This window comes from Manis javanica, chromosome 11, assembly GCF_040802235.1.
Source record: "Manis javanica isolate MJ-LG chromosome 11, MJ_LKY, whole genome shotgun sequence".
Classification (NCBI taxonomy): Eukaryota; Metazoa; Chordata; class Mammalia; order Pholidota; family Manidae; genus Manis; species Manis javanica.
The window spans coordinates 73,184,035-73,210,600 of NC_133166.1; the positions used below are offsets into that span (position 1 = coordinate 73,184,035).

Genomic DNA, 26,566 nt, shown 5'->3' on the forward strand with positions numbered 1-26,566 from the left:
TGAATTCCTGAAGTGATATTTTTGGGATCAAACAGATTTGTATTTTTGGTATTTCTGGTATATTTAAAGTTGTCCTTCAAAAAAAGTTGCCCCCAAGAAATATGAGTAAAGTTCATTTCTCTGCATCTTTGTTATCCTAGATATACTATTATTTAATCTTTGCCAGTTTTTAAGGCAAAGATTGATTATATTTCTTTATTTGTAATTTTTTGATAACTAGTAAAGTTAAATTTTTTAACTTTCACGTTTCCTTTGTGAATTGCTTGCTTATGGGTTTTATCTTTCATTTGAGAGGTATTGGAATTTTCCTTATTAGTTGTCAGAGCTCTTTGTATAAAATAGTACCTCAGTGTGTTGCAAATGCTTGTCCCATTTAACTATTTGCCTTTTTGTTTATAGTCATTTTTTTTTTTTTTTGAGAGGGCATCTCTCATATTTATTGATCAAATGGTTGTTAACAACAATAAAATTCAGTATAGGGGGTCAATGCTCAATGTAAAATCATTAATCCATCTCATGTCTAATTCTCGTCAGTCTCCAATCTTCTGAAGCATAACGAACAAGTTCTTACATGGTGAACAAATTCTTACATAGTGAATAAATTCTTACATGGTGAACAGTACAAGGGCATTCATCACAGAAACTTTCGGTTTTGATCACGCATTATGACCTATAAACAATCAGGTCAAATATGAATATTCGTTTGATTTTTGTACTTGATTTATATGTTGATCCCACATTTCTCCCTTTATTATTATTATTATTATTTTTATTTTTAATAAAATGCTGAAGTGGTAGGTAGATGGAAGATAAAGGTAGAAAACATAGTTTAGTGCTGTAAGAGGGCAAATGTAGATGATCAGGTGTGTGCCTATGGGCTAAGTATTAATCCAGGCTAGACAAGGGCAGCAAAACATCCATGGATGCAGAAGATTTCTCTCAAAGCAGGGGGGATGAGGTTCTGAGCCTCACCTCTGTTGATCCCCAAATTCTCACCTGATGGCCCCCCTGCGACTGTGCCTGTCTTAGGTTGTTCCTCCCTTGAGGAATCTTACCCGTCTCTGGCTAACCAGTCATCTTCCGGGGCCATACAGGGAAATGTAAAGTTGGTAAGTGAGAGAGAAGCCATATTGTTTGAAAAGGTTAGCTTTTTACTTCTTTGCAGATGTATGCCCTGTGGCTTCTATGCCCAGCACTTGTCTCGAGGTATCTTTACCACCTGGAGGAATTATGATACTCGGTAAATTCGATATGAGGCACGAATTCTATTTAAGGGTTGTAATTAGGAAGAAAGAAGAAAAGCTACAGATGTAGCATATGGAAGGAAACATGGGAGGATTGATTATTTCTTTGACATATCTTCTTGTAGATTACCTTAAGTATGTATAGGTTTTAAACTACTAACTAATTTGCACACACATATTAACATAATAGGAATACGGTGACATAAAGCAAATCTATAATTACCATCCATCTCCAGTGAAGCCAAGAAAACCATTTAGGCACCCTAGGCATTTGTGAAAATTTGTCTGTGATATGATGGATATTGTCCAAATGTACTTGAACAGTCTGAGAGAAATCAGACAAATTAAAGCAGCCCATTTCTGGGATTTGTTCACATCCCATATGTTCTTTTAACCGTAGATAGTCTATAGTCATAAGATTTGGAGTGCTACACCTTGCACCCCTCCCAACTCCTGGTTGAGTTCCAACAGTACAGATCTGGTCAAATTCGTTGTCTCACTGTATGCACATGCCAGCCTAGACATCTCCCTCCTCATTCCTATGGCAAGTCCAGGAGACAGTGGGCTGGATGCAGCCACAACCGCAGCATCGTCCGGATCCCTGTGGAGGCTTTTTGATGATCATCCCCCAGCACAAGTCCTCCAGAGAGTGCTGATGCTGGAAGCTCCTCCTCATATTGTATCTTAGTTCATTTTCTGGGTATCCAAGCTAGGCCTTGATCTTCTGTTAGTACATTTTTGGGTTCTGTAATTCCGCTGCTGTTTTGTTCCTTCAGTTTTTCCTTTGTTCCTATACTCCTCAGATGAGTGAAATCATTTGGTATTTCTCTTTCTCCGCTTGGCTTATTTCACTGAGCATAATACTCTCCAGCTCCATCCATGTTGCTGCAAATGGTTGGATTTTTCCACTTCTTATGGCTGAGTAGTATTCCATTGTGTATATGTACCACATCTTCTTTATCCATTCATCTACCGATGGACATTTAGGTTGCTTCCAATTCTTGGCTATTGTAAATAGTGCTGCGATAAACATAGGGGTGCATCTGTCTTTCTCAAACTTGATTGCTGCGTTCTTAGGGTAAATTCCTAGGAGTGGAATTCCTGGGTCAAATGGTAGGTCTGTTTTGAGCATTTTGATGAACCTCCATACTGCTTTCCACAATGGTTGAACTAATTTACATTCCCACCAGCAGTGTAGGAGGGTTCCCCTTTCTCCACAGCCTCGCCAACATTTGTTGTTGTCTTTTGGATGGCAGCTCTCCTTACTGGTGTGAGGTGATACCTCATTGTAGTTTTAATTTGCATTTCTCTGATAATTAGCGATGTGGAGCATCTTTTCATGTGTCTGTTGGCCATCTGTATTTCTTTTTTAGAGAACTGTCTGTTCAGTTCCTCTGCCCATTTTTTAATTGGGTTATTTGTTTTTTCTTTGTTGAGGCGTGTGAGCTCTTTATATATTCTGGACGTCAAGCCTTTATCGAATGTGTCATTTTCAAATATATTGTCCCATACTGTAGGGTTCCTTTTTGTTCTATTGATGGTGTCTTTCGTTGTACAGAAGCTTTTCAGCTTAATGTAGTCCCACTTGCTCATTTTTGCTGTTGTTTTCCTTGCCCGGGGAGATATGTTCAAGAAGAGATCACTCATGTTTATGTCTAAGAGGTTTTTGCCTATGTTTTTTTCCAAGAGTTTAATGGTTTCATGACTTACATTCAGGTCTTTGATCCATTTTGAGTTTACCTTTGTATATGGGGTTAGACAATGGTCCAGTTTCATTCTCCTACATGTAGCTGTCCAGTTTTGCCAGCACCATCTGTTGAAGAGACTGTCATTTTGCCATTGTATGTCCATGGCTCCTTTATCAAATACTAATTCACCATATATGTTTGGGTTAATGTCTGGAGTCTCTAATCTGTTCCACTGGTCTGTGGCTCTGTTCTTGTGCCAGTACCAAATTGTCTTGATTACTATGGCTTTGTAGTAGAGCTTGAAGTTGGGGAGTGAGATCCCCCCTACTTTATTCTTCTTTTTCAGGATTGCTTTGGCTATTCGGGGTCTTTGGTGTTTCCATATGAATTTTTGAATTATTTGTTCCAATTCATTGAAGAATGTTGCTGGTAATTTGAGAGGGATTGCATCAAATCTGTATATTGCTTTGGGCAGGATGGCCATTTTGACGATATTAATTCTTCCTAGCCATGAGCATGGGATGAGTTTCCATTTATTAGTGTCCCCTTTAATTTCTCTTAAGAGTGACTTGTAGTTTTCAGAGTATAAGTCTTTCACTTCTTTGGTTAGGTTTATTCCTAGGTATTTTATTCTTTTTGGTGCAGTGGTGAATGGAATTGTTTTCCTGATTTCTCTTTCTATTGATTCGTTGTTAGTGTATAGGAAAGCTACAGATTTCTATGTGTTGATTTTGTATCCTGCAACTTTGCTGTATTCCGATATCAGTTCTAGTAGTTTTGGAGTGGAGTCTTTAGGGTTTTTTATGTACAGTATCATATCATCTGCAAATAGTGACAGTTTAACTTCTTCTTTACCAATCTGGATTCCTTGTATTTCTTTGTTTTGTCTGATTGCCGTGGCTAGGACCTCCAGTACTGTGTTAAATAACAGTGGGGAGAGTGGGCATCCCTGTCTGGTTCCCGATCTCAGAGGAAATGCTTTCAGCTTCTCGCTGTTCAGTATAATGCTGGCTCTGGGTTTATCATATATGGCCTTTATTATGTTGAGGTACGTGCCCTCTATTCCCATTTTGCTGAGAGTTTTTATCATGAATGGATGTTGAATTTTGTCAAATGCTTTTTCAGCATCTATGGAGATGATCATGTGGTTTTTGTCTTTCTTTTTGTTAATGTGGTGGATGATGTTGATGGATTTTCGAAAGTTGTACCATCCTTGCATCCCTGGAATGAATCCCACTTGGTCATGGTGTATGATCCTTTTGATATACTGTTGAATTGTTTGCCAATATTTTATTGAGTATTTTTGCATCTACATTCATCAGGGATATTGGTCTGTAATTTTCTTTTTTGGTGGGGTCTTTGCCTGGTTTTGGTTTTAGGGTGATGTTGGCTTCATAGAATGAGTTTGGGAGTATTCCCTCTTCTTCTATTTTTTGGAACACTTTAAGGAGAATGGGTATTATGTCTTCTCTGTGTGTCTGATAAAATTCCCAGGTAAATCCGTCCGTCCCGGGGTTTTGTTCTTGGGTAGTTTTTTGATTACCATTTCAATTTCTTTGCTCGTAATTGGTTTGTTTAACTTTTGTGTTTCTTCCTTGGTCAGTCTTGAGAGGTTGTATTTTTCTAGGAAGTTGTCCATTTCTTCTAGGTTTTCCAGCTTGTTGGCATATAGGTTTTCATAGTAGTCTTTAATAATTCTTTGTATTTCTGTGGAGTCTGTCGTGATTTTTCCATTCTCATTTCTGATTATGTTGATTTATGTTGATTCTCTTTTTCTCTTAATAAGTTGGGCTAGAGGCTTATCTATTTTGTTTATTTTCTCAAAGAACCGGCTCTTGGTTTTGTTGATTTTTGCTATTGTTTTATTCTTCTCAATTTTGTTTATTTCTTCTCTGATCTTTATTATGTCCCTCCTTCTGCTGACTTTAGGCCTCATTTGTTCTTCTTTTTCCAGTTTTGATAATTGTGATGTTAGACTATTCATTTGGGATTGTTCTTCCTTCTTCAGGTGTGCCTGGATTGCTATATACTTTCCTCTTAAGACTGCTTTTGCTGCGTCCCACAGAAGTTGGGACTTAGTGTTGTTGTTGTCATTTGTTTCTATATATTCCTTGATCTCTATTTTGATTTGTTCATTGATCCATTGATTATTTAGTAGATGTTGTTAAGCCTCCATGTGTTTGTGAGCCTTTTTGTTTTCTTTGTAGAATTTATTTCTACTTTTATACCTTTGTGGTCTGAAAAATTGGCTGGTAGAATTTCAATATTTTGGAGTTTACTGAGGCTCTTTTTGTGAGCTAGTATGTGGTCTATTCTGGAGAATGTTCCATGTGCACTTGAGAAGAATGTATATCCTGTTGCTTTTGGATGTAGAGTTCTATAGATGTCTATTAGGTCCATCTGTTCTAGGGTGTTGTGCAGTGCCTCTGTGTCCTTACTTATTTTCTGCCCGGTGGATCTATCCTTCGGTGTGAGTGGTGTGTTGAAGTCTCCTACAATGAATGCATTGCAGTCTATTTCCCTCTTTAGTTCTGTTAATATTTGCTTCACATATGCTGGTGCTCCTGTATTGGGTGCATATATATTTAGAATGGTTATATCCTCTTGTTGGACTGAGCCCTTTATCATTATGTAGTGTCCTTCTTTATCTCTTGTTACTTTCTTTGTTTTGAAGTCTATTTTGTCTGATATTAGTACTGCAACCCCTGCTTTCTTCTCACTGTTGTTTGCCTGAAATATGTTTTTCCATCCCTTGACTTTTGGTCTATGCTTATCTTTGGGTTTAAGGTGAGTTTCTTGTAAGCAGCATATAGATGGGTCTTGCTTTTTTATCCATTCTATTACTCTGTGTCTTTTGATTGTTGCATTAAGTCCATTTACATTTAGGGTGACTGTTGAGAGATATGTACTTATTGCCATTTCAGGCTTTAGATTCGTGGTTACCAAAGGTTCAAGGTGAGCTTCTTTAGTATCTTACTGCCTAACTTAGCTCGCTTATTGAGCTGTTATATACACTGTCTGGAGATTCTTTTCTTCTCTCCCTTCTTATTCCTCCTCCTCCATTCTTCATATGTTGTGCATTTTGTCCTGTGCTCTTTTTAGGGGTGCTCCCATTTAGAGCATCCCTGTAGGATGCCCTGTAGAGGTGGTTTGTGGGAAGCAAATTCCCTCAGCTTTTGCTTGTCTGGGAATTGTTTAATCCTGCCATCATATTTAAATGATAGTCGTGCTGGATACAGTATCCTTGGTTCAAGGCCCTTCTGTTTCATTGCATTAAGTATATCATGCCATTCTCTTCTGGCCTGTAGGGTTTCTGTTGAGAAGTCTGATGTTAGCCTGATGAGTTTTCCTTTATAGGTGACCTTTTTCTCTCTAGCTGCCTTTAAAACTTTCCTTGTCCTTGATCCTTGCCATTTTAATTACTATGTGTCTTGGTGTTTCTTCTCCTTGGATCCTTTCTCTTTGGGGTTCTGTGTAATTCCATGGTCTGTTCGATTATTTCCTCCCCCAGTTTGGGGAAGTTTTCAGCAATTATTTCTTCAGAGAGACTTTCCCTTTTCCTCTTTCTTCTTCTTCTGGTATCCCTATAATACGAATATTATTCCTTTTGGCTTGGTCACATAGTTCTCTTAGTGTTGTTTCATTCTTGGAGATCCTTTTATCTCTCTCTGTGTCAGCTTCTATACGTTCCTGTTTTCTGGCTTCTATTCCTTCAGTGGCCTCTTGCATCTTATCCATTCTGCTTATAAACCCTTCCAGGGATTGTTTCACTTCTGTGATCTTTCTGACATCTGTGATCTCCCTCCGGACTTCATCCCACTGCTCTTGCATTTTTCTTTGCATCTCATCCCATTGCTCTTGCATTTTACTCTGCATCTCTGTCAGCATGTTCATGATTTTTATTTTGAATTCTTTTTCAGGAGGACTGGTTAGGTCTGTCTCCTTTTCAGGTGTTGTCTCTGTGATCTTTGTCTGCCTCTAGTTTTGTCTTTTCATGGTGATAGAGATAGTGTGCAGAGCTGGTACAAGTTACCGCTGGAAGAGCTTCCCTCTTGTTGGTTTGTGGCCTTCCTCACCTGGGAGAATAGCGACCTCTAGTGGGTTGTGCTGGGCAGCTGTGTGCAGACAGGGCTTCTGCTTCCTGCCCAGTTGCTATGGGGTTTATCTCTGCTGTTGCTGTGGGCGTGGCCTGGCTGGGGCTGCTCCTCCAAAGTGGTGGAGCCCCGTTGGAGGGGAAGTGGCCGGGAGGCTATTTATCTCCGTAAGGGGCCTCTGTCCTCCCTGTTGCCCAGGGGGTTAGAGTGCCCAGAGATCCCCAGATTCCCTGCCTCTGGTCTAAGTGACCTGTCCTGCCCCTTTAAGACTTCCAAAAAGCACTCCCCTTCGCAAGGGGCTGGGTTCTTGCAGGTGTGGGTGTGGTCTGGATGTTGTCCTGTGTCCTGTGGTCTCTATTTTAGGAAGATTTTTTTTGTTATATTTTCATAGCTCTATGTGTTTTTGGGAGGAGATTTCCACTGCTCTACTCACGCCGCCATCTTCTCTGCTCTATTATAGTCATTTTTGATTAGAGAAAGTTCTGTGTATTTACCTAGTCAAATCTATCAGTCTTTTTCTTTAGTTTATGCTGATATGCTTAGAAAGACCTCTGTCACAAGGGTATGTAGAATGATTACGTATAATTTTTTCTTGTTCCTTAATGGTGTTACATCTAACTCTTTAATTCACTTGTAGTTAATTTTGTTTGTTGGGCAAAGCAGTTTTTTTCCAAGTAGTTGAATATTCAGCCTTTTTTACATTGATTAGAAATGCCCCGAGTCATAGTAATTGAATTTGATGAATAATGAAATAATTCATATCTTAATTATAATGGGGGATCATAGCATTTATGTAAATATTTTTACATAGGTAAAGTGCTTTTCTTATTAATTATTTTCTGAAGAAGTAGTACCAGAGTACTGTAGTTACTTGAAGCTATTAGATACAAATCTTGGTTATAATGAACTGAGACTACATTTTCAGTTTGTAATTAGTAGGATTTATACTTGGTTTTTTGCTGTATTACATGAAACTCAAAAGTACTTGCATTCCTCATGAAGAGCCCTAGAAAAGTTATATTTGTCCACATGGCCTGATCATTGTGAATGTGTGATTTGTTACTCAAGGTGCTTAATTGTGGCTTCCTGGAATTTTTCCTTTACTGGCATCTAATACTTGGAAATGAGACCCTTGCATCTGATGGGAATTTATTTATTCATTGTTAGGATCAAGATAACCACAAATTATTAAACATTTACTCTGTGCTGAGGACTCTGCAAGCTTTCATTTAAATCTCTAATAACCCAATGAGATAGACATTATTTATCAAGTCCATTTTGTACATAAGGAAGCTGAGGCCCAGAAAAGTTAAGCAGAAGCTACTAACTGGTAAAGGTGGATTTTCAGTCCAGATTTCTCTGATTCCAAAGCCTGAACTCTTAACCCCCATAATATTTTGCCTCAGTACATTTTCTTGTTTTGGGTGGTAATTTTTTTTTTTTTTTTTTGGTATCATCAATCTGCAATTACATGAGGAATATTATGTTTACCAGACTCCCCCCATCACCAAGTCCCCTTTACACCAAGTTGACCCACAAACCCCATTACAGTCACTGTCCATCAGCATAGTAAGATGCTGTAGAATCACTACTTGTCTTCTCTGTGTTGCACAGCCTTCCCTGTGCCTCCCCTCCATTATACATGCTAATCATAATGCCCCCGCCCCCTTCCTTATCCCTCCCTTCGCATCCGTTCTCCCCAGTCCCTTTCCCTTTGATAACTGTTAGTCCATTCTTGGGTTCTGTGATTCTGCTGCTGTTTTGTTCCTTCAGTTTTTTCTTTGTTCTTATACTCCACATATGAGTGAAATCATTTGGTACTTGTCTTTCTCCACCTGGCTTATTTCACTGAGCATAATATTGGGTGGTAATTTTTTTAGGGGGAGAAAACCTTTAAAGTCTTTTTCTTCTTTTTACTGAGGTATATTGGAAACTATTCAGATGATGAATCTAATATGGAAGATTACCCAGATCCACAGGTAAGCCAAATATTTAATGGACCTACTTTGATTTTTCATCATTTTGGACCCTCATTAGAAAAAAAAATCAGTGTTCAATAGAATAAGAGATGTTGAATATATTTTCATTAGTAAATAATTGAGTATTTCCTGTATACTGTGTTGATGACCTCTTAAGTTAGCCATCCTTCCAGTATTTGTGTTGATAACCTATTATACTGGAAAAGGAAGGGAAGAAAATGGCCAGAAATAAGGGCAGACAGGAATGGAAAGGGGAATTAATAGTAAAAGGTAAAAAAGGGAGCAAGAGGAGCAGTGTTATGAGCTGAATTGTGTTGTCCGAAGAGCTGACATTGCCAATGAATAGGCTTAGATTAAAAGTAAGTATGGGAATAATATGTCAAATTTTTTATAACTTGCTTTATTTTTTCCCCATTGATAATTCAGTTTTTGAATTTATTGCAAAGTCATGATGATACTGAGTTAAATTTGATCCCATTTTGAATTGATGAGATAGTAGTGACTCATTAGCAGCAGCTCATTTTCATACTTGCTTCTGTTATTTTTTTTTTAACACGATCATACTCACTTGGCTTTATTTAACTGCCAATTATGAATTGGTGTATTAACTTAGAGTGGAGGGAGATACATCTTTTTGAATAGTAAATGTTTCTTTGTGAATTGTTGTATGGTGAACACCTATATTTTATGACAATAGAGAAAGTGTTGACAGTGAAATGTACAGACTTACTGATGTGAGTAATAAACTATTGTGAGGACCTGTTGAGTGATTCCTGCTAAAATCATGTTTCTGCCAGTCAGCAAATCACATGAACAGTTCCCTGCTCTCCTTATATCGGAAAGGAAATCCTGATGCTGTATCAAGTACTCCTGAGATGGAGCAAAGAGAAACCGCCATTTCAGCACCACGGATAACTTCCAAAACAGGCTCCATTCCTTTGAAGATCCCTATCACAGGTTCTGAAGGAGGATGGTTTATTGACAAAACTCCAAGTGGAAAGAAAGACGGTTTTTTCATGGAACTACCAGATGAGAAAAGTAATCGTAAGAAGCCAGTATCTCAGGTAGATGTATTTTGTAGTGAGAGATTAGCCCTACGATGTTGGAAGATGATCTAACCTTTTCATTGAATGTTATAGTAAGCAGATTCTCGTGTTTTATAAAAGAATTGGAACTCTGAAGTACACATAGAACTTGATCACTTCCCACTACCACCATTTTCCATCTTATTCTAAGCTTGTACTCTCTCTTGCCTTAACTATTGAAATATCTTCCAGTTGAGGGTCAGACTCTGTTCTTGTTCCCTAGGTTATTCTTCACAGAGAGAGACCTTATTTACAGAGTCAGTCAGGTTATTGTCATTCTTGTATTAAAAACCCTCTAATGGCTTCACTTTTTTAGAAAGCACTTAAAACCACTGGTATAATTATTTAGTTGGGATTTTTCTTTGTCTGTCTTGACTGGATGCTCTCTCAGTCTCCAGGAGAGCAGGGACTTTGTTTAATCTGTGCCTGTCTATGTGGTGGTCAGTTTTTTGATGAACTATCAAATGAGATGCATTTACTAGTCAGAGTTAAAGAATAACCACTCTGGGTATATGTTAAAGAAAGTTGATAGTTGTAGGAAGAAGGTAATGCAGCTGCTAAAACAGCAATGTGGTTTGTTTAAAGTTTGGGATAATGCTGTGAAGGATCCTACATAAATGGCATTATTAAAGTCTATAGAATAGTTGAAACCACATTGTTGCTCATGTGAAACCTTCATAAGATTGTATACCAATGATACCTCAGTTTTTTTTTAAGTGTACAGAATAATTAGTTCCCCCCCTTTTATTTTTTACCTTTTTAAATTGAAGTATACCATACTTAGAGAAAACTAAAGCTTGATGAGAAAGCTCCAAGTGAATGCATTGGGCACCATTCTCAACTGATTGTTTTCAATACCTGGCAGAACAAGAGGGGTTTAAGTAATCTATCCCAGCATGGAGTAGCTGACAGTGCTTAGGGCTTACTATCCAGTGTGATGAGTGCCAGCCACATGTAGCTGATGAGCACTTGAAATGTGCTTGTAGAACTGAGAACTTAAGTTTTGATTTAAATTTAAATTCAAAAATAGTTCAGTTCTTAGAAAACTTCTAAATCTGCTTGGAGCAACCTGGGTATCTACTTTTTTAGCTATAAATTTTATGAAATCTAAATCTAAATCAGGTATCACCCATGAAAATGTCATGTCTGAATTGAGATGTGTTATAAGCATACTGTGCACAGTGGGTTTGAAGTCTTCTTATAAAAATCAGTATAGACATGTCAAATTTTTTAATACCAACTGTATGTTGAGATGATTACATTTTGAATATATTTGGTTAAGTAAAATAGATGGCTAATTTCAGTTGTTCCTTTTTTCCCTTTTTAAATGTGGCTACCAGCATATATAAAGTTAATATGTGGCTCACATTAAATTCCTGGACAACTGCTCTAAGAACCGAGCCTTTTGATTTGGCAAAACCTTGCCCCATTTGAATTACTAATGGGCCTTTTCCAAATCTCTTTCCTTTATTTAATCATTAATCTAATGTTTAGAGAACATTATTATGGTTGGCAAGGTCAGGAAAGAGCTTTATTCTTAGGCTGAACGATAGTTGACCCTTTAACAATACAGGGGCTAGGGGTGCTGACCCCTTTGCCTTCAGAAAGTTGTGTTTAACTTTTGACTCCCCAAAAACTTAACTGCTGATAGCCTACTGGAAGGTTTATTGATAACATAAATGATGGATTAACACCTGTTTTGTGTGTTATATATATTGTATAATGTATTATTACAGTAAGCTAGAGAGTGGAAAATGTTTTCAAACTTGATGCAGATCTCCAAAAAATTTCCTGGTATATTTATTTAAAAAAAATTTGTATCTGAGTGGACTTACATAGTTCAAACCATGCTGTTCAAGGGTCAGCTATATACTTTATGCTTTTTTATGGCTGTCAAAGCAGCTCTGTAGTCATATTTAATTTAGTGACATCAAATGAACACCAACTGTGTAAAAGCCTCAGTGAGAAATAAAAGATGAAGGAGGTGTCCTCACTCCAGAAGCTCTCCATTCAGTGAGAGAAACTTAGGTGAATCACTCAACTACCAGTAGTAAGCTATAATGCAGTTACCAATTCAGTGTCGTGTGAATGTGAGGAAGAGATTAATTCTAACTAGAAGAGTCTGGAAAAGAGGTTTTCAGGGGTTAGTATATGAAATGAGCTTTAAGGCTGTGGAGAAGGACATCCCCATGGATCATCCTTGAACAGACAGGCTGGGAAAGCTGACCTAGGGTAGGGCAGGCATGGATTATTTTAGCAAATACCCATATTTAAGAAAACATTGGCATTATAACTTCAAGCATGGCATATTTAAATGTCTTTTCTTTCCAGGATTCAAAAGGTTCTTCTCTTCTGAAGAGTAATAAAAAAAGGAAAGGCAGGCTCAAGAGCACAGGAAGCAAAAGGAAGAAAGATACTCAGGAAGTTGATGGAGAAACTGAAGCTGCCCTGCGAAAGAAAGGTGAGGTACATTGTGGGGTGGGTGGTTCAGGAAGTTGATGGAGAAATTGAACTTGGCCTGCAATGAAAGGTGAAGCACATGGTGGGATGGGTGATTGTATGCTCTGAGAAGCATCACTTTTCCAGGCTGTATGTGCAGAAACATTTGTTAGAAAAGATTTCAGTATCTAATGGATCTCTGTTTACCTAAAGATTATTAAATATGAGTTACTACTGAGTCACTAATCTTTTCACTTTCTCCTTTCTGTTTACCAGCTAAAGCAAGGGGGCTAGAATTGCAGATCTCCAATGTGAAGTTTGAAGATATTGGAGGCAATGATACAACATTAAAAGTTAGTTCAAGTTCAGAGTTTTACCTTAGGTGCATACATTGCTAATCAGTTTTGCAAACAGTGCAGACCTCTGTTTCTAATAGGAAGTGGGTGTAAAAAAGGAGACTGGGAAGGGGCAAAGGGCAAACCTGACTTGTACCGTTTAATTATGTAAGATACATGCTTTGTAAGTAATATTATCTAACAGTAGTAATAATGGTGGTTACTATTTATTTTTTAGTGTCCACTCTGTTCCAATTATCATGCTAGTTACTTTTCATTATATCTGCAAGGCAGATACTGTGACAGCTGAGGGGATGGAAGCTTAGGTCATTCCTGAAGTCACACAAGAAGTACCAGAACTGGGGCAAATAGATGGAAGTCTGCCTGTGCCCTCCTGCTATAATTTTGCTGCTTCAAAGAATAAGACATTTCATTTCACATTGATTCATTCTCTCTGGGGCTGTGAAAGACAACTTTCCTGTTTACTCCCTGCTAGGAAGTCTGCAAGATGCTCATACACATGCGTCACCCAGAGGTATACCACCACCTGGGTGTTGTACCCCCCTGTGGGGTTCTCCTTCATGGACCACCAGGCTGTGGGAAGACGCTACTTGCACATGCAATTGCTGGGGTGAGGTTTTCTGACGCTCATTTGATTCTGTTACTTTTTGTTTGTTTTTGTTCTATTTCTCTGTTGTCAGTTTGACTCAGACCTGGCAAGACTGCTCCCTTCATTTTTTTTTTTACCTCTCATGCTATTTCTGAGATGCTATTTTTTTTAACTATTTATATGGCAAAATATTAGAGCTGTAAACCCTTCTTTTAACACTTCATTTTCTTTTTAGTTACTTCTCTTTATGTTTGCATGAAACTAGGTTTTTAATAGTGCTTTGCATTGGACCAACACAAGAGTCTTAGAAAATTAGTCATTTTAAAAATGTAATTTTGAGATAGGAACTGACTAGAGGAAAAGTTAGGAAGTTAAAATTTGAAAATCTGCTCATTCTTTTTATGTATGTGCCTAGGAACTTGACCTTCCAATTCTAAAAGTGGCTGCTACAGAAATTGTATCTGGAGTATCTGGAGAGTCTGAACAGAAGTTGAGAGAACTGTTTGAACAAGCCATGGTGAGTCGTTTAATGACCCTGATGTCACATTGTCAGATTGTAGAAGGCCGCGTTGGACATCCCATCTTCTCTGATGCTGGTGTTTGTTAACTCATTCATTAACCCATTCACTGGCCACCTATGCTAATTCAGTGTTTAAAGTAGATTTACTGATACAGACTGTTGGTTGAAATAGTGTTTAATCTGCAAATGTAAGTATAATTGGTGAGAAGCTCTGGGCCGTTGTACCCAGTAGTCATGTGTCAAACATAGATTAGATTATTCTTGATAACTTTCTTTTGCTTCTTTCCTCATCTTAGGTTTCAACAGACACCTTGAAAGCAATGTGAATGTTTTTAAAATTTAGGATTATCACATTACAAAAGCAACCATAGAAATGCCAAGATAAACTCTTACCTGTTTGCTTAATTGAAGTTGTGAAAATTCTGTTACCAAAGAGATTGTTGGATTTTATCCTAACTATAATCCATGTTATTAATATTTGGGTGTTTAAGAACTTCTCAGGAAGATGACATTTGTGGCCAAAGCAAGAATGTAAGAGCCAATCTACATGGTGTGGTTTGTAGAGTGACACTGAAAAAGGTTTGGGCAGTACAGGAAAATGCAGAGCAAGGGCAGGAAGGGTGCTGTGCAGAGCAGAGCTGGAACTTGCAGGTGTTGCCTGTTTTCCAGAATGAGCTCAATTTACTTCTGAAACTGGCATGCCCAGCCAGAAAACAAGTAGTGTGTTTTGTGCTAATGGTAAACACAATAATGAATGGGAAAAGAGACAAATGACATCTTTATGCTGTTAGTTTGGTGTTGACATCTTGAGCCAGTACTGGGCTGGTGAGATGCCTGACTGTAGGTGCCCAGTAAATACATAGGCTAACCCCCTCTTTCCCAGACCTCTGTGTCCCCCTAATGAAAGTGAGTATAGAAAAGTCTGTGTATCAGTGAACAAAATGTCATATCACATCAAATGGTTCTGTGTTGAAAACTGTATGCTTTCTTTAGGTTAAATTCCGATGACCATCACTTACTCTTTTTTTCTCATTCGGTCTCCAACTCATTGACAGATACTATTTGCTTGCTTTCTGAGACTTTGCTCTCTAAGTTTCTCTTTTGTACCTGGTTAATTTGTCTAGCAGTCATAGGTACCAAACAGTCATGAGGAGGACTGGGACAGAGCCATCTAGTGATGGGCCTGGTTTCTTTTCCTTTAAATTGACATTGGTCCCCATGGCTTTGGGATCTTTTTAGCCAGGCTGAGTGTGACTCTTAGCATCACCAGTGTAGCTCATGATAAACTAAGCATGAACTGTGCTTTAGATTTTTTAAATTTATTAGAATTTTTCATTTCAACTAATGCTTATCTCTTATCATTATGTTTTACAGTAGAGTATTTTTAACTTAAATTTACCATTCTAAACATTTTTAAGAGTATGGTTCTTTGCCATTAAGTGCGCTAATATTGTGTGACCATCACCCCCATCCATCTCCAGAACTTCCCATCTTCTCACCTGAAACTCTGTCCCCATTAACCGCTAGCTCCCCATTTTCCCCTCCATCTAGCCTCTGGCACTCAATGTTATACTTTCTGCCCTATGAATTTCACTATTCCAGGTGGTTGATGCTTATACTCTTGTCTTAACTTATTCTGTCTTACTTATTCTGTCTCAACTATATCCAGCTTCTGTTTAAAAAAAGACCAAAGGTGATCATTATCTATACTGCTGTATTGGGACTTTACTGTTCTCCCTTCTTCAGTATGGTCTTCAGAATAAGCCTCCAACACGCTCGGTATAGGATGATGAAAATGGTTGCACAACAATGTGAATGTATTTAATTACAATAAACTAGGCTTAATATGGTAAATTTTTGTTTTAATTAAGGTATCACTGATAGACAATCTTACAAAGGTTTCACATGAGCAACACAGTTTCAACATTCACCCATATTATCAAGTCCTCACCACCCCCCTACCCCACTTTAATCGCTGTCCATTAGTATAGTAAGATGCTATAGAGTTTAAAGTGGTAAATATTTTACCACAACAAAAAAATAAAAACAGTGCCTGTAGTGCTTCTTAAATCTCTCTCATAGCAGATTTTAAAGAAAAGCTTGGATATTTTTATGTCAGTAGCAACACTCATCTAACATTTGTAATAAGCTTAGGTTTTCTACTTAAAAGTTTATGGATTTAACTTTATATTTCAGAGCATAGCAAATAATGCCTAATTTACGAATTTCAATAGACTTTCATCACAGAACATGGATTGATGGGAAGATGATGAATGTGTTATCCTATATGTGGTCTCTTACTGTCCTCTTTTAAGCATCTTGCTTCTCTTAAATCTGATAAAAATTCCAAGTAATATGCTGTGCACTACCTAATTCTTTAGGGTTATTCTTTTGGTAAATGATTCTTGAACTTTAAGGTTTTTAAAAATGTATAAACTTAACTATGCTACACTGTAGGGAATATATTTATGATTGTCTTTTTGTGATATTCCTACTTCTAGTCAAATGCACCCTGTATCCTTTTTATTGATGAAATTGATGCTATTACTCCCAGAAGAGAAGTTGCTTCAAAAGATATGGAACGAAGAATTGTAGCCCAGCTCCTAACCTGCATGGATGGTCAGTTTAAAATAATGAATTTGCTTTAAGACAAATTTTTTTTTTCAGTAGTGTGAGTAACCTGTGAGGATATAAAACATTCAAATACAATAAAACTCAGTAAAAAGCTAATCTTTTTTTTTTTTCAAAAATTTTTTTTCAAATATGACAATTTACTCATTTACTTTTTGGAGTATATCTTATAATTTTTAATGCATTTAATACACATGAATGTGTATTGTTTTGCCTTTTACAATAACATTTTTCTGTAACTTGCTCTTTGTATCTTAATACTATGTCTTGGAAATGTTGCCATTTTAATTATATTTACCTCTTTTTAACTTTTGCATTATATTCTTTAGGATAGATTTATCATATTGTACTTAAGCATTCTCATTTTGTTTTTTGCTTTACAACAAGCTGAAGGGAATATCCTTAAATGAGCCTTTTTGGTGCCCATGTATTTTTCTAGGATTAATACTAAAAATAGAACTGATGGTTAAAGATCACGTATTTTAAATTTTCATGGGAAATGGCCAATTGCCTTCCAAAAGTACTTTGCAATTTACTTTACTACCAATACTGTATGAGAGTCACCCTTTTTCCAGATCCTTCACAATACTGAATGTTATCTGTGGTTTTAAATTTTGTCAGTCTTATGGGTAAAAATTGATATCCATTTTAATTTGCATTTCCTGATTACCATTGAGGTTGATCATCTTTCCGTATTTCTTCGGCTATTTGTATCATATTCAAAATGCCTTTTCTCATCCTTTGCCCATTATTCTATTGAATTATTTTTTAAAAATTGATTTGAAGAAACATATTTTAATATATTATAGAAACAGACCCTTTGTTTAAATATATTGCAGTTCTTTCCTCGTCTTTAACTTGCTTTTAATGGTTTTTAGATACAAATGTGGAGGAAAATTGGAATCAGAACAAGTAGAACTTTTGGAACTACTGTCAAAGAGTGTTTTTGTGCACAAGAAGATTGAAGTAGTGCCTATGTTGTGTTCCTTGTGCTAGGTTGTAGGTTGCTTATTCTGCAGTTTTATTTTTATCTAAAATTTTCTTGCAGTGTTTTGAGGCCTATGTTCTCAATTACCATATTTTATGGTAGCTAAATTGTTATCATTTACAAGGTATACCATTATTTTATGTACCTCTAAGGAGGAAAAAGGACACTACCAATCAAACTGTGACACAATGTTACCATAAAGATAGTAGAAGCATTCTGATTTCAGAGAGATTAAAAGGTGCTTACAAAGAGTAAGCAGATTTTTGATGTGTATCTCAGTGTGGGTTTTAAGGTTCCCTTTTTAGGAACCAAAATAGGACAGTAAACAATTCAACTTACAGTCATCCCCCAAAATAGCCTGCCCCATGTGGTTGTTTCTTCCCTACAGTTTGAGAATTTAGTAAAACCTTATTAGTTCAGACTTAAAAATTTGAAATATTAATGATTTAAAGCTTTTAAGTAAATTAATACGAACAAGATAACGAGACCACTTAATAGAACTAATTTTACCTAATTTCAAAAACTTAAAACTCAGGTATACTTTACTAAGAGCTGGAAAGGATTTTAAAACATCGTTTTGTGTGTACATGAGGAAGCTGATGCCCGAACAGTGAAGGGCCAAGTTCACACAGTGAGTCATTGGCAAAGCACAGGCTAGATGCTTATTTACACATGTGCAGCTAATGAGCTACCCACAAATGCTTCCTTTATGTGTAAGAGCTATTATTCCCAGAAATACATTAACTAGTTCCTTTTCATGCTATGTAGAAATAAATAAAACTTTACTTCTTTTATTTTATAATCTGAAGTTCAAACTTTCGGCTAATGTAAATTCAATTTGACTTGATTGAATCATATTCTAAAAGAGGGAGAAAAAGAGTGGGATTTATCTTGGCAGTGGGTGGCCAGTGCTAGCTGAGGTCTGATTTTTATCTTTCATATGACTTCATTCAGAACAAAGAAGGGGAAAAGTAGCATTTGAAATGGTACTTGTGTTGCTAAATATGGATTTCCTGTGAAAGGATTTTTTCATTACCGAAGATGTAAGATTTCCATGATTGTTCTTTTTGAAATCTGTTATTAACCCATGATACGCTCAGAGTATACCATGAAGAGTGGTATCTGAGCAACACGAACTAGAAAAGGGAAGCAAATTCCTACTGTCAGTCATTCCTTGTGAAATGTAAAATGTGCACAAGTCAGCAGAACAGCTTGGCTCTATGCCAGCCTTAGTACAGGGGGACTTGGTGTACGATAGTCCTGTGTGAATGCAGATGTGTGGCTCCTGATGCCACCTGAATTGGGAGGTGTTAACCTGTTTCCCGTTCTTTGCTTATTCAGTCATCTTAAAGCTGGGCCTCTTTGGCTGATTGCTTTTACTCAGTTTGCCAGAGGTATTGAAGAGCTTTCCAGTCTCACCCAGAGCTACTACCTTATGCTCTATTCTTTTCAGCCGGAAATTTATTAGAATTAACAGCCTCTGTCAGCTAAGGAAATGTTTCTGCTTCCATTCTGTCCTATACCCCACCCCTTAGTGCACATCCAGCTCCACCTTTGCACTGGAAGTAACCGTAGGAGCTGCATGGCTGGTGGTACGTGCACGCCTCTGAGCTGGCTTTCATCCTCTCCGTCTAAGCCTCTGTTCTTCAGTTTCCTCTTTCCTCATTGTGGTGGGGGTGCCTGAGAAAGTGGGGGCCTGAAGTAGGGCCTTGCTGCTGTCTCCCCCTTGGCCTGAGTGCCCACGTGAGCTCACTTGGCTTGGGCAGCACTGCTCTTCCCGTCCTGGATCTCTGACAGCTCCTCAGCAATTTCCTGTACTACTTGCCTCATTTTACCATTACTTAAATAAAGACATTCTGTACGGTTTTACACTGGATCTTTTCTTCTCGCTTTCTACCCATTTCCCTTTGTCTCCTGCTCAGTTCTTCAAAGAGAAATTCTCAAATTACATCTCACCATGATTTCTAATAAGCTTCAAGCCCACATTCCCAAGTGCCTGCCAGATACTTGCACACCCCATGCTTGGTGTGTCCAAAGCCCACGTGCTCTCCTGGTAGCTGCCCTGCCTCCTTCAGCTCTTTCTGTGTCCCATGCTTTACAGCCTCGCCCAACCTGGCCACCCCTGTCTCTTCCTTCTTTCTGACCTTTCACATTTGGACATTTGCTTAGTGTTTGATCCCATCTACAATGTTGTACTTAAATACGGCCTTTCCTTTTTTTTTTTTTACTACATTCCTGCCTTACCTCACTTACTTCTCACCTGATTATTGTAATCAAATCACAGCACACTCTTCCCTTTTTTCTCTTATTACTCTGTTGGAAATGAGAATTTTAGAATTGTCTGAGACACATCTTATCAATAAAACCTTTCATGGCTTCCTGTTGGCTAAAGAATATTCCATAAACTCCTGATTTGGCTGTTCAAGTACTTAGTGTCTTACCTTCGTACTACCTGTGAAGGCCTGTAACCTCAGAGTCCCTGCTTTTCAGTCCTCATTCATTTGAGAGAAATAATAAGAAAAGATATCCTTTAGGCCCTTGGTTCTGTCCATTCCTAAAAAATCTGTCTCTAGATTAAGCCAGAGCAACTGAAGACTATAGTGTGTCCCTGTCTCGCATTAATGCCATCAGTCTCTTTTCAGACATAGACCGTGAGTCCCACCCAGCCTCCTTGCTCTGGGACTGCTCACCTGGTATAGTAAGCATGCCACACCTGTTGGTGCCTCTTTCCTTCACTCACCATTTATTCCTTGTAGAATTTCATTCACTATGTCTCTGCTTATTAGTATCCTATTCACCCTTTAAGGCTTTTCCAGAATGTTACCTCCTCTACCAACTCTCTTTTTCTCAATCCAAATTCATAATATGGCAAATGGTCCTAGTTTATACCTATTCCATTTGTCAAAATTTGTCCTATGGATTTCTCAGTAGATTGGGAGCTGCCTGAGGACAAAATTCCCGTGTATCATCATCCTATCTTTCACTAATTAGACGTGTAGTAAATGTGAATTTTATATATATTGCTGTCAAAATGTGTAATACTTTAACCACTTAAATGGCTTGGGTAACCATTATTGTCCTCAATGTCAAGCGTCTGTATACCTCTCACCCTGTGTCTCGTTCTTACTAGATCTGAATAATGTGGCCACTACAGCTCAGGTGCTAATCATTGGAGCTACTAACCGACCAGACTCGCTCGACCCTGCTTTGAGACGTGCAGGGAGGTTCGACCGTGAAATATGTCTTGGTATCCCAGATGAAGCATCCAGGGAAAGGTATATACCTTTATAAAATGAAGTTTGTATGCCAGTATGTCATCTGAACTGAATGCTTTGAAAACGAGGAGTTAGAAATACCATGTAGCCTTTTGTCTTTTTTTTTTCTTTCATGCCAGTGAATTAATTTGGAATGGAAAAAGCCTGCATTAAATTAATGCTTAAGAAAATAATTTACTCATCAATAGAAAATTGAGTCTGTTTTTTCATTAGTGATAATGGACTTACGTACCAGTATTTGTTTGTCTGGTCTTTTTAACAGTGGTTTGAGTTTTTTCATTAGCTGACCAAATTAGGGACAGTGTCTAGAGCTATGGAATAGAGCAGTGCTCTCTGGACCATGTGTAAGTTAAATCTGAGCGCAGGCCTACCTTGAAGATACTGTGGATTTACTGCCAGACCACTTCAAAGTTCACTATAAAGCAAGTCAGTTGAATTTATAGGTTTCCCAGTGCATGTAAGAGTTTTGGTTATGCTGTTAAGTGTGGGGTAGAATTAGGTCTGAAAACATGTACATACCTTAATTTAAAAATACTCTGCTGCTAAAAATGCTAATCTGAGCTTTAAGTGAAGTCATAATCTTGTTGCTGGTGGAGGGTCTTGCCTCAGTGTTGGTGGCTGTTGGCTGATATGGGTGGTTGCTGAAGGTCGGTGTTGCTGTGGCAATTTGTTATAAAAAGAAGATTGAAGTTTGCCACATCCATTGACTTTTCCTTTCATGAGCAAATTCTCTGTAGCATATGATGCTGTTTGATAACATCTACTCATAGGAGAACTTTCAAAATTGGAGTCAGTTCTCTCAGGCCCTGCCACTGCTTTATCAACTAAGTTTATGTCATATTTCTAAATCCTTTGTTGTCCTTTCCACAGTTGTCACAGTATCTTCACCAGGAGTGCGTTCCATCTCAAGAAACCACTTTCTTTACTTGTCCACAGGAAACAGTTCCTCATCCACTGAGGTTTGATCCTGAGGTGCAGCAGTTCAGTCACATCTTCAGGCTCCACTTCTGATTCTAGTTTGCTTGCTCTTCCTACCACACATGCAGTTAATTCCTCCACTGAGGTCTTGAATCCCTCAAAGTCACCCCTGAGGGTTGGAATCAGCTTCCAAACTTCTGTTAGTGTTGATATTTGACCTTTTCCTGTGAATCAGGAATGTTCTTAAGGGCATCTGGAATGGTGAGTCCTTTCCAGAAGGTTTGCCCAGATCCATCAGAGGAATCACTGTCTATGGCAGCTGTAGCCTTATAAAATGTATTTCTTCAGTTACAGGACTTGAAGGTCGAAATGACTGCATGATCCCTGGACTGCAGAATGGATGCTATGTTAGCAGGCATGAAAACAACATTAATCTTACTGTCCATCCTCATCAGAGCTCTTAGCTGACTGCATGTATTGTTGAAGAGCAGTCATTTTATAAAAGAAATCTTTTCCTGAGCAGTAGGTCTCAGTAGTGGGCTTAAAATACTTAGTAAAACATGTTGTAAACAGATGTGCTGTCATCCAGACTTTGTTGTTCCATTTCTAGTGCACAAGCAGATTTAGCATAATCCTTAAGGGCCGTAGAACTTGTGGAGTAGTCAGTGAGCACTGGCTTCAACCTAAAGTCACCTCCTGCGTTATCCCCAAACAAGAGAGTCAGCCTGTCCTTTGAAGCTTGGCAGCCAGGTGTTGACTTCTCTCCAGCTATGAGAGTCCTAGACGGCATCTTCTTCCAGTGGAAAGCCATTTCATCTACACTGAAAATCTGTGGTTCAGTGCATCCACCTTCAACAATCACAGCTGGCTCTTTTGGATAACTTGCTGCAGCCTCTCCATCAGCACTTGCTGCTTCACGTGCACTTTTATGTTATGGAGATGGCATCCTTCCTTAAACTTCATGAACCAGCCTCTGCCAGCTTCAGACTTTTCCTCTGCAGCTTCTTTTGCCTCAGGGAATTGAAGAGAGTCAGGGCCTTGCTCTGGATAAGATTGTGGCTGGTTTCATCTTCTGTCCAGACTACTAGAACTTTTCTCCATATCAGCAATAAGGCTGCTTCATGTTCATTCCTTCACCCTAACTTCCTTCGCATTCACAGCTTGGCCAGCTGGTGCAAGAGGCCTAGCATTCAGCATGTCTCAGCTTCCAACACACTTCTTCACGGAGCTTAATCGTTTTTAGCATTTGATCTTAATCGTTTTTAGCATTTGATGTGAAGTGAGAATGTGTGACTTTTCCTTTCACTTGAACACCTGTTAACGGTTGTTAACAGGCCTAATTTAAGTGTTGTTATGTCTCATGGAAGAGGAGGCCCACAGAGAAAAGAGACTGGGGAATGGCCAGTTGGTGGAGCAGTCGGAACATATACCACGTTTATCAATTAAGTTCACTGTCTTGTATGGCTGTGGTTCGTGGCACCCCCAAACAATTGCAATAGTAATATTAAAGATCACTGATCAGAGATCACCATAACAAACATAGTGGTAATGAAAAAATGTCAAATATTATGAGAATTACCAAAATGTGATAGAGAAACAATGAGCAGATGTGTTAGAAAAATGGTGCCAGTAGTCATGCTCAAAGCAGTGTTTCAATTTGTAGGCATTTCCTAAGTGAAATGCAACAAAACTAGGTGTGCCTGTACTGGAAGCCAGAGAAGTCAGTTGTCTGATGACTGTGCAGCCCTCCTGGCTTGAGCAGGAGTGGGAAGGGGCTAAGGAGGGGGCTTCTGCTGCTTGCCAACCTGTGTTTATGTGCTGGCTCGCATTGGCCACCTTAGCCCCCGGGCTCTGGTTCTCCTGTCCGTGGAGCTGGGGGCACAGTTGGAGCCCCTTTCTGATCTTGGTTCCCAAGCCCTTAAGCAGCAGCTGCCCAGAAGCATGTGACCAGTGCTGCTCAGAAAAGCCCTTTGCAAGGACCAGGTGTCAACTGGTCTGCAGAGGTCACCTGTGCTATCTGTGACTAAGATGCTTAGATCCCTGGTGTCTCGGTTCCTGAGGTCCACGAGTGGTCTGTTTACCCCTTGGCACCCCACTGCCTTTGCAGGCTGCTCTCTACTTGTTAGTGGCTGTGCCCGTGGGCAGGGGTCAGAGGAGCAGGGGGCTACCCGGCCTACCTTGCCCACCCACCTGCTGTGTACTTTCCTCCGCATTCTTTTCGCATCCACAACAGTAGCTACAGAGACAGGCTAGAGGACACTGGGAGTGGACCCATTCTCAGCTCTAGGAGGAAAGGCATCCTAATGAGTTAACTTGCTTACCTGTTCTCACCCATTCTCTGTCAGGTTTCTCTGGCTCTTAGTGAAGGTGCCCACTGCCCTGCAGACCTGGTGTCCTAACAGCCTGGGATTAGCTGACAGCATTTTTCCTATGCCGAACTGGTGTGCTCCCCTGCTGCCAACAGAGAGCTGTGGTTTTACACAGCAACCAGGAGTTGTTGCTGTGGCCCACAGTTCAGAGATCTGAGAAATCAGGGAGCAGGCAAACAGCACCAAAGACTCGCTTCAGCCTCTGATGCATAAGGGCTAGGTGCCTGTTTGGCCTTGTGAGCAGTGGCTAAGGTCTCTGCATGGCCAATGAAGGATAGTGGGACAGCTTGGGGTCCTGGCTAAGGAGGGCTCCGGGAACGCAGTGTGAACAGTAAGGAACTGCTTCTTCCTCCCTGAGGGCCACACTACTGCCATTGCAAAGGGGCAGAGCTGCGGTGGGAGGGGGAAGGGGAGAGGTCTTTACCAGGATCCTGTCTGAAGGGAGAATGTGAAGGACAAGCAGATTTTAGAAGAGATTTTGGGGATGGATGGAGAAGACAAGGTCAGTTAAGTTAGGGATACTTACAGGATTTCCAAGTAGAGATAATCAAGTTAGCAATGGAGACAGATGAGTCTGGAGCTCTGGGGAAGAGAAAGTTGGGCATCATCAGTATATCAGTGGCTGTTGAAGTCAGGAACGTAGATGAGCTTGTCCAGAATGACAGTACAGAGCAAACATCAGAGGTTCCAGGACACCAATAGGCCAAGGGCATGGAAGAGCATCAGGAGCCCTGGAGGTACAGCATGTGAGCCCAAGGGATACAGTTAATGAGTGCTAGGAGGAGGGCACTTGGACTTAGCAGCCCAGAGGCCATGGTGGCCACAGCTGTCTGAAACAGTGAGGTGAGACCCACGCTGGAATGGCTGAGGAACAAATGGAAAGTAAAAGACTGTGGGAAAATCTGTACAATTCCTGGAGGGGGTGTGCTTGTGGAGGAGGAAGGTGGTAGCTCATGATGTGAATAATGGATACAAAGGAGGATTTTGAGAAGATGAAGAAGTCAAGTCTCTTAGTGTTGGTGGGAAGGAGCAAAAGGAGTGAGAAACAGAGGTAGGTGGGGTGCCATCTTGGCTCAGGGATACAGCTGGGAGGATGTTAAAGGGCAGGATGGGTGCAGACGCAGGAGGCTCGCCAGCATGAAATATGGATCATAGAGTGCACCTTCTCTGGATTAAAGTGATACCTGGTGCATGGAGCTCTTATGGTACATCAGAGGCTTTTTTTTGGGTGCTTTCAAGATCAGCTGGCGAGGGGAGCTGAAAGGTTTCAGGCAGTGTTTAGGACTGGGGCACAGAGGTACCAGTAGGCCTGGTATTGTGACTTTTCCCCCTAGTAATGCTCAGCAGTCTAGGATCAGGCATGGGGAAAGCAGAGATTTAGAATTTAGACTAAGATAGAAAAAAACAGACCATGGACTTGATATGGCAACAATAGGGGTATTTGATGAAGGTGGTGGAGAACCCAGGAACCCAGTGAGGTCCAAGAACAGAATTGTGGGGAGATGGTGGGCAGAGAGTGAGGTGCTTCTGAGCTAGTGATTCAGAGGAAGAACAGATAAAGATGATGACAAGGTCCAGTGTGTGAATAACATGGGGAAGAGGCCAGAGATGCGGGCCTGGGCTAGAGGGGCAGTGAACCAGGACCAGACCACACTGTCAGCTAGGGAGCTTACCCTGCCCTGCTGTGCCATGTAGCCTAGCCTTCAGTCTCTTCTCTGACCGTATTCAACCTGCAAGGTAGTACTCATACTTTCTCTTAAAGGCTCCTTGTGAGAGCTGCACAGCATCTGGCACAAAGAAAACGTTTTTTAAAGGTAGCTATTGATACTTTAAAAGCATCTTACTATGGAAAATTCTAGTGTACACAAAAGGAGTCTAATATTGTTCGTTACTCTTGCTGCAGAAAAGAACACCCCAAAATTCAATCGCTTATAACAACAATTATTTTATTGTCCCTCACAGCTTCTGTGGGTAAAGAATTTAGAAAGGCACCAGCTGCTTGGTTCTGTCTCAGGGTCTCTCATGTGGCTGCAGGGCTGTGCTGAGTCTTACCCTGGGGGTGGCAAGCAGCAGGGCTTGGCTCATTATGTGCCACCCGTCTGCCTGCCCAGCTTCTCTGCATGTCTGTCCATATCTCCTGTCTTTTGTTAGCTAACGGCCTTGCCCTTGGCGCTGGGATGATATAAATACAAATACTTAATATAAACATTGTTTACTGTTGACCCAAGTCATATATTGTGATCACATTTCCTTTCTTTATCTTTTTACTTTTTCTGGAGTTCATAATTGCCGTATTTTCTCATTTGATAACCCTCTCACAACTTTTCTTGTATTCTTTGTTTCCTCCACGTTTGTTTGTGCATGTGTGTATGTTTGTTATATTAGGTGAGA

The 26,566-nt window shown here is 39.5% G+C and overlaps 1 protein-coding gene across 10 annotated transcripts in view; it reads left to right on the forward strand.

Annotated features, from left to right (window-relative positions):
- Positions 1-26,566, forward strand: part of NVL (nuclear VCP like) — a 136,267-nt gene that overhangs the window by 6,923 nt on the left and 102,778 nt on the right. For 9 of the 10 annotated variants that reach the window (XR_012122748.1, XR_012122749.1, XR_012122747.1 and 6 more), the window contains 8 exons: positions 8,948-9,005; positions 9,803-10,069; positions 12,422-12,551; positions 12,806-12,882; positions 13,361-13,495; positions 13,890-13,991; positions 16,496-16,613; positions 20,744-20,888. Coding sequence is in view for 7 of the 10 variants with exons in the window: in XM_073216668.1 (XP_073072769.1) it covers positions 8,948-9,005; positions 9,803-10,069; positions 12,422-12,551; positions 12,806-12,882; positions 13,361-13,495; positions 13,890-13,991; positions 16,496-16,613; positions 20,744-20,888 (1,032 nt within the window). In the remaining 3 variants the exon portion in view is untranslated. Of the gene's footprint in view, positions 1-8,945; positions 9,006-9,802; positions 10,070-12,421; positions 12,552-12,805; positions 12,883-13,360; positions 13,496-13,889; positions 13,992-16,495; positions 16,614-20,743; positions 20,889-26,566 lie in introns of all 10 variants that reach the window. The other variant, XM_073216673.1, reaches the window with a different exon arrangement.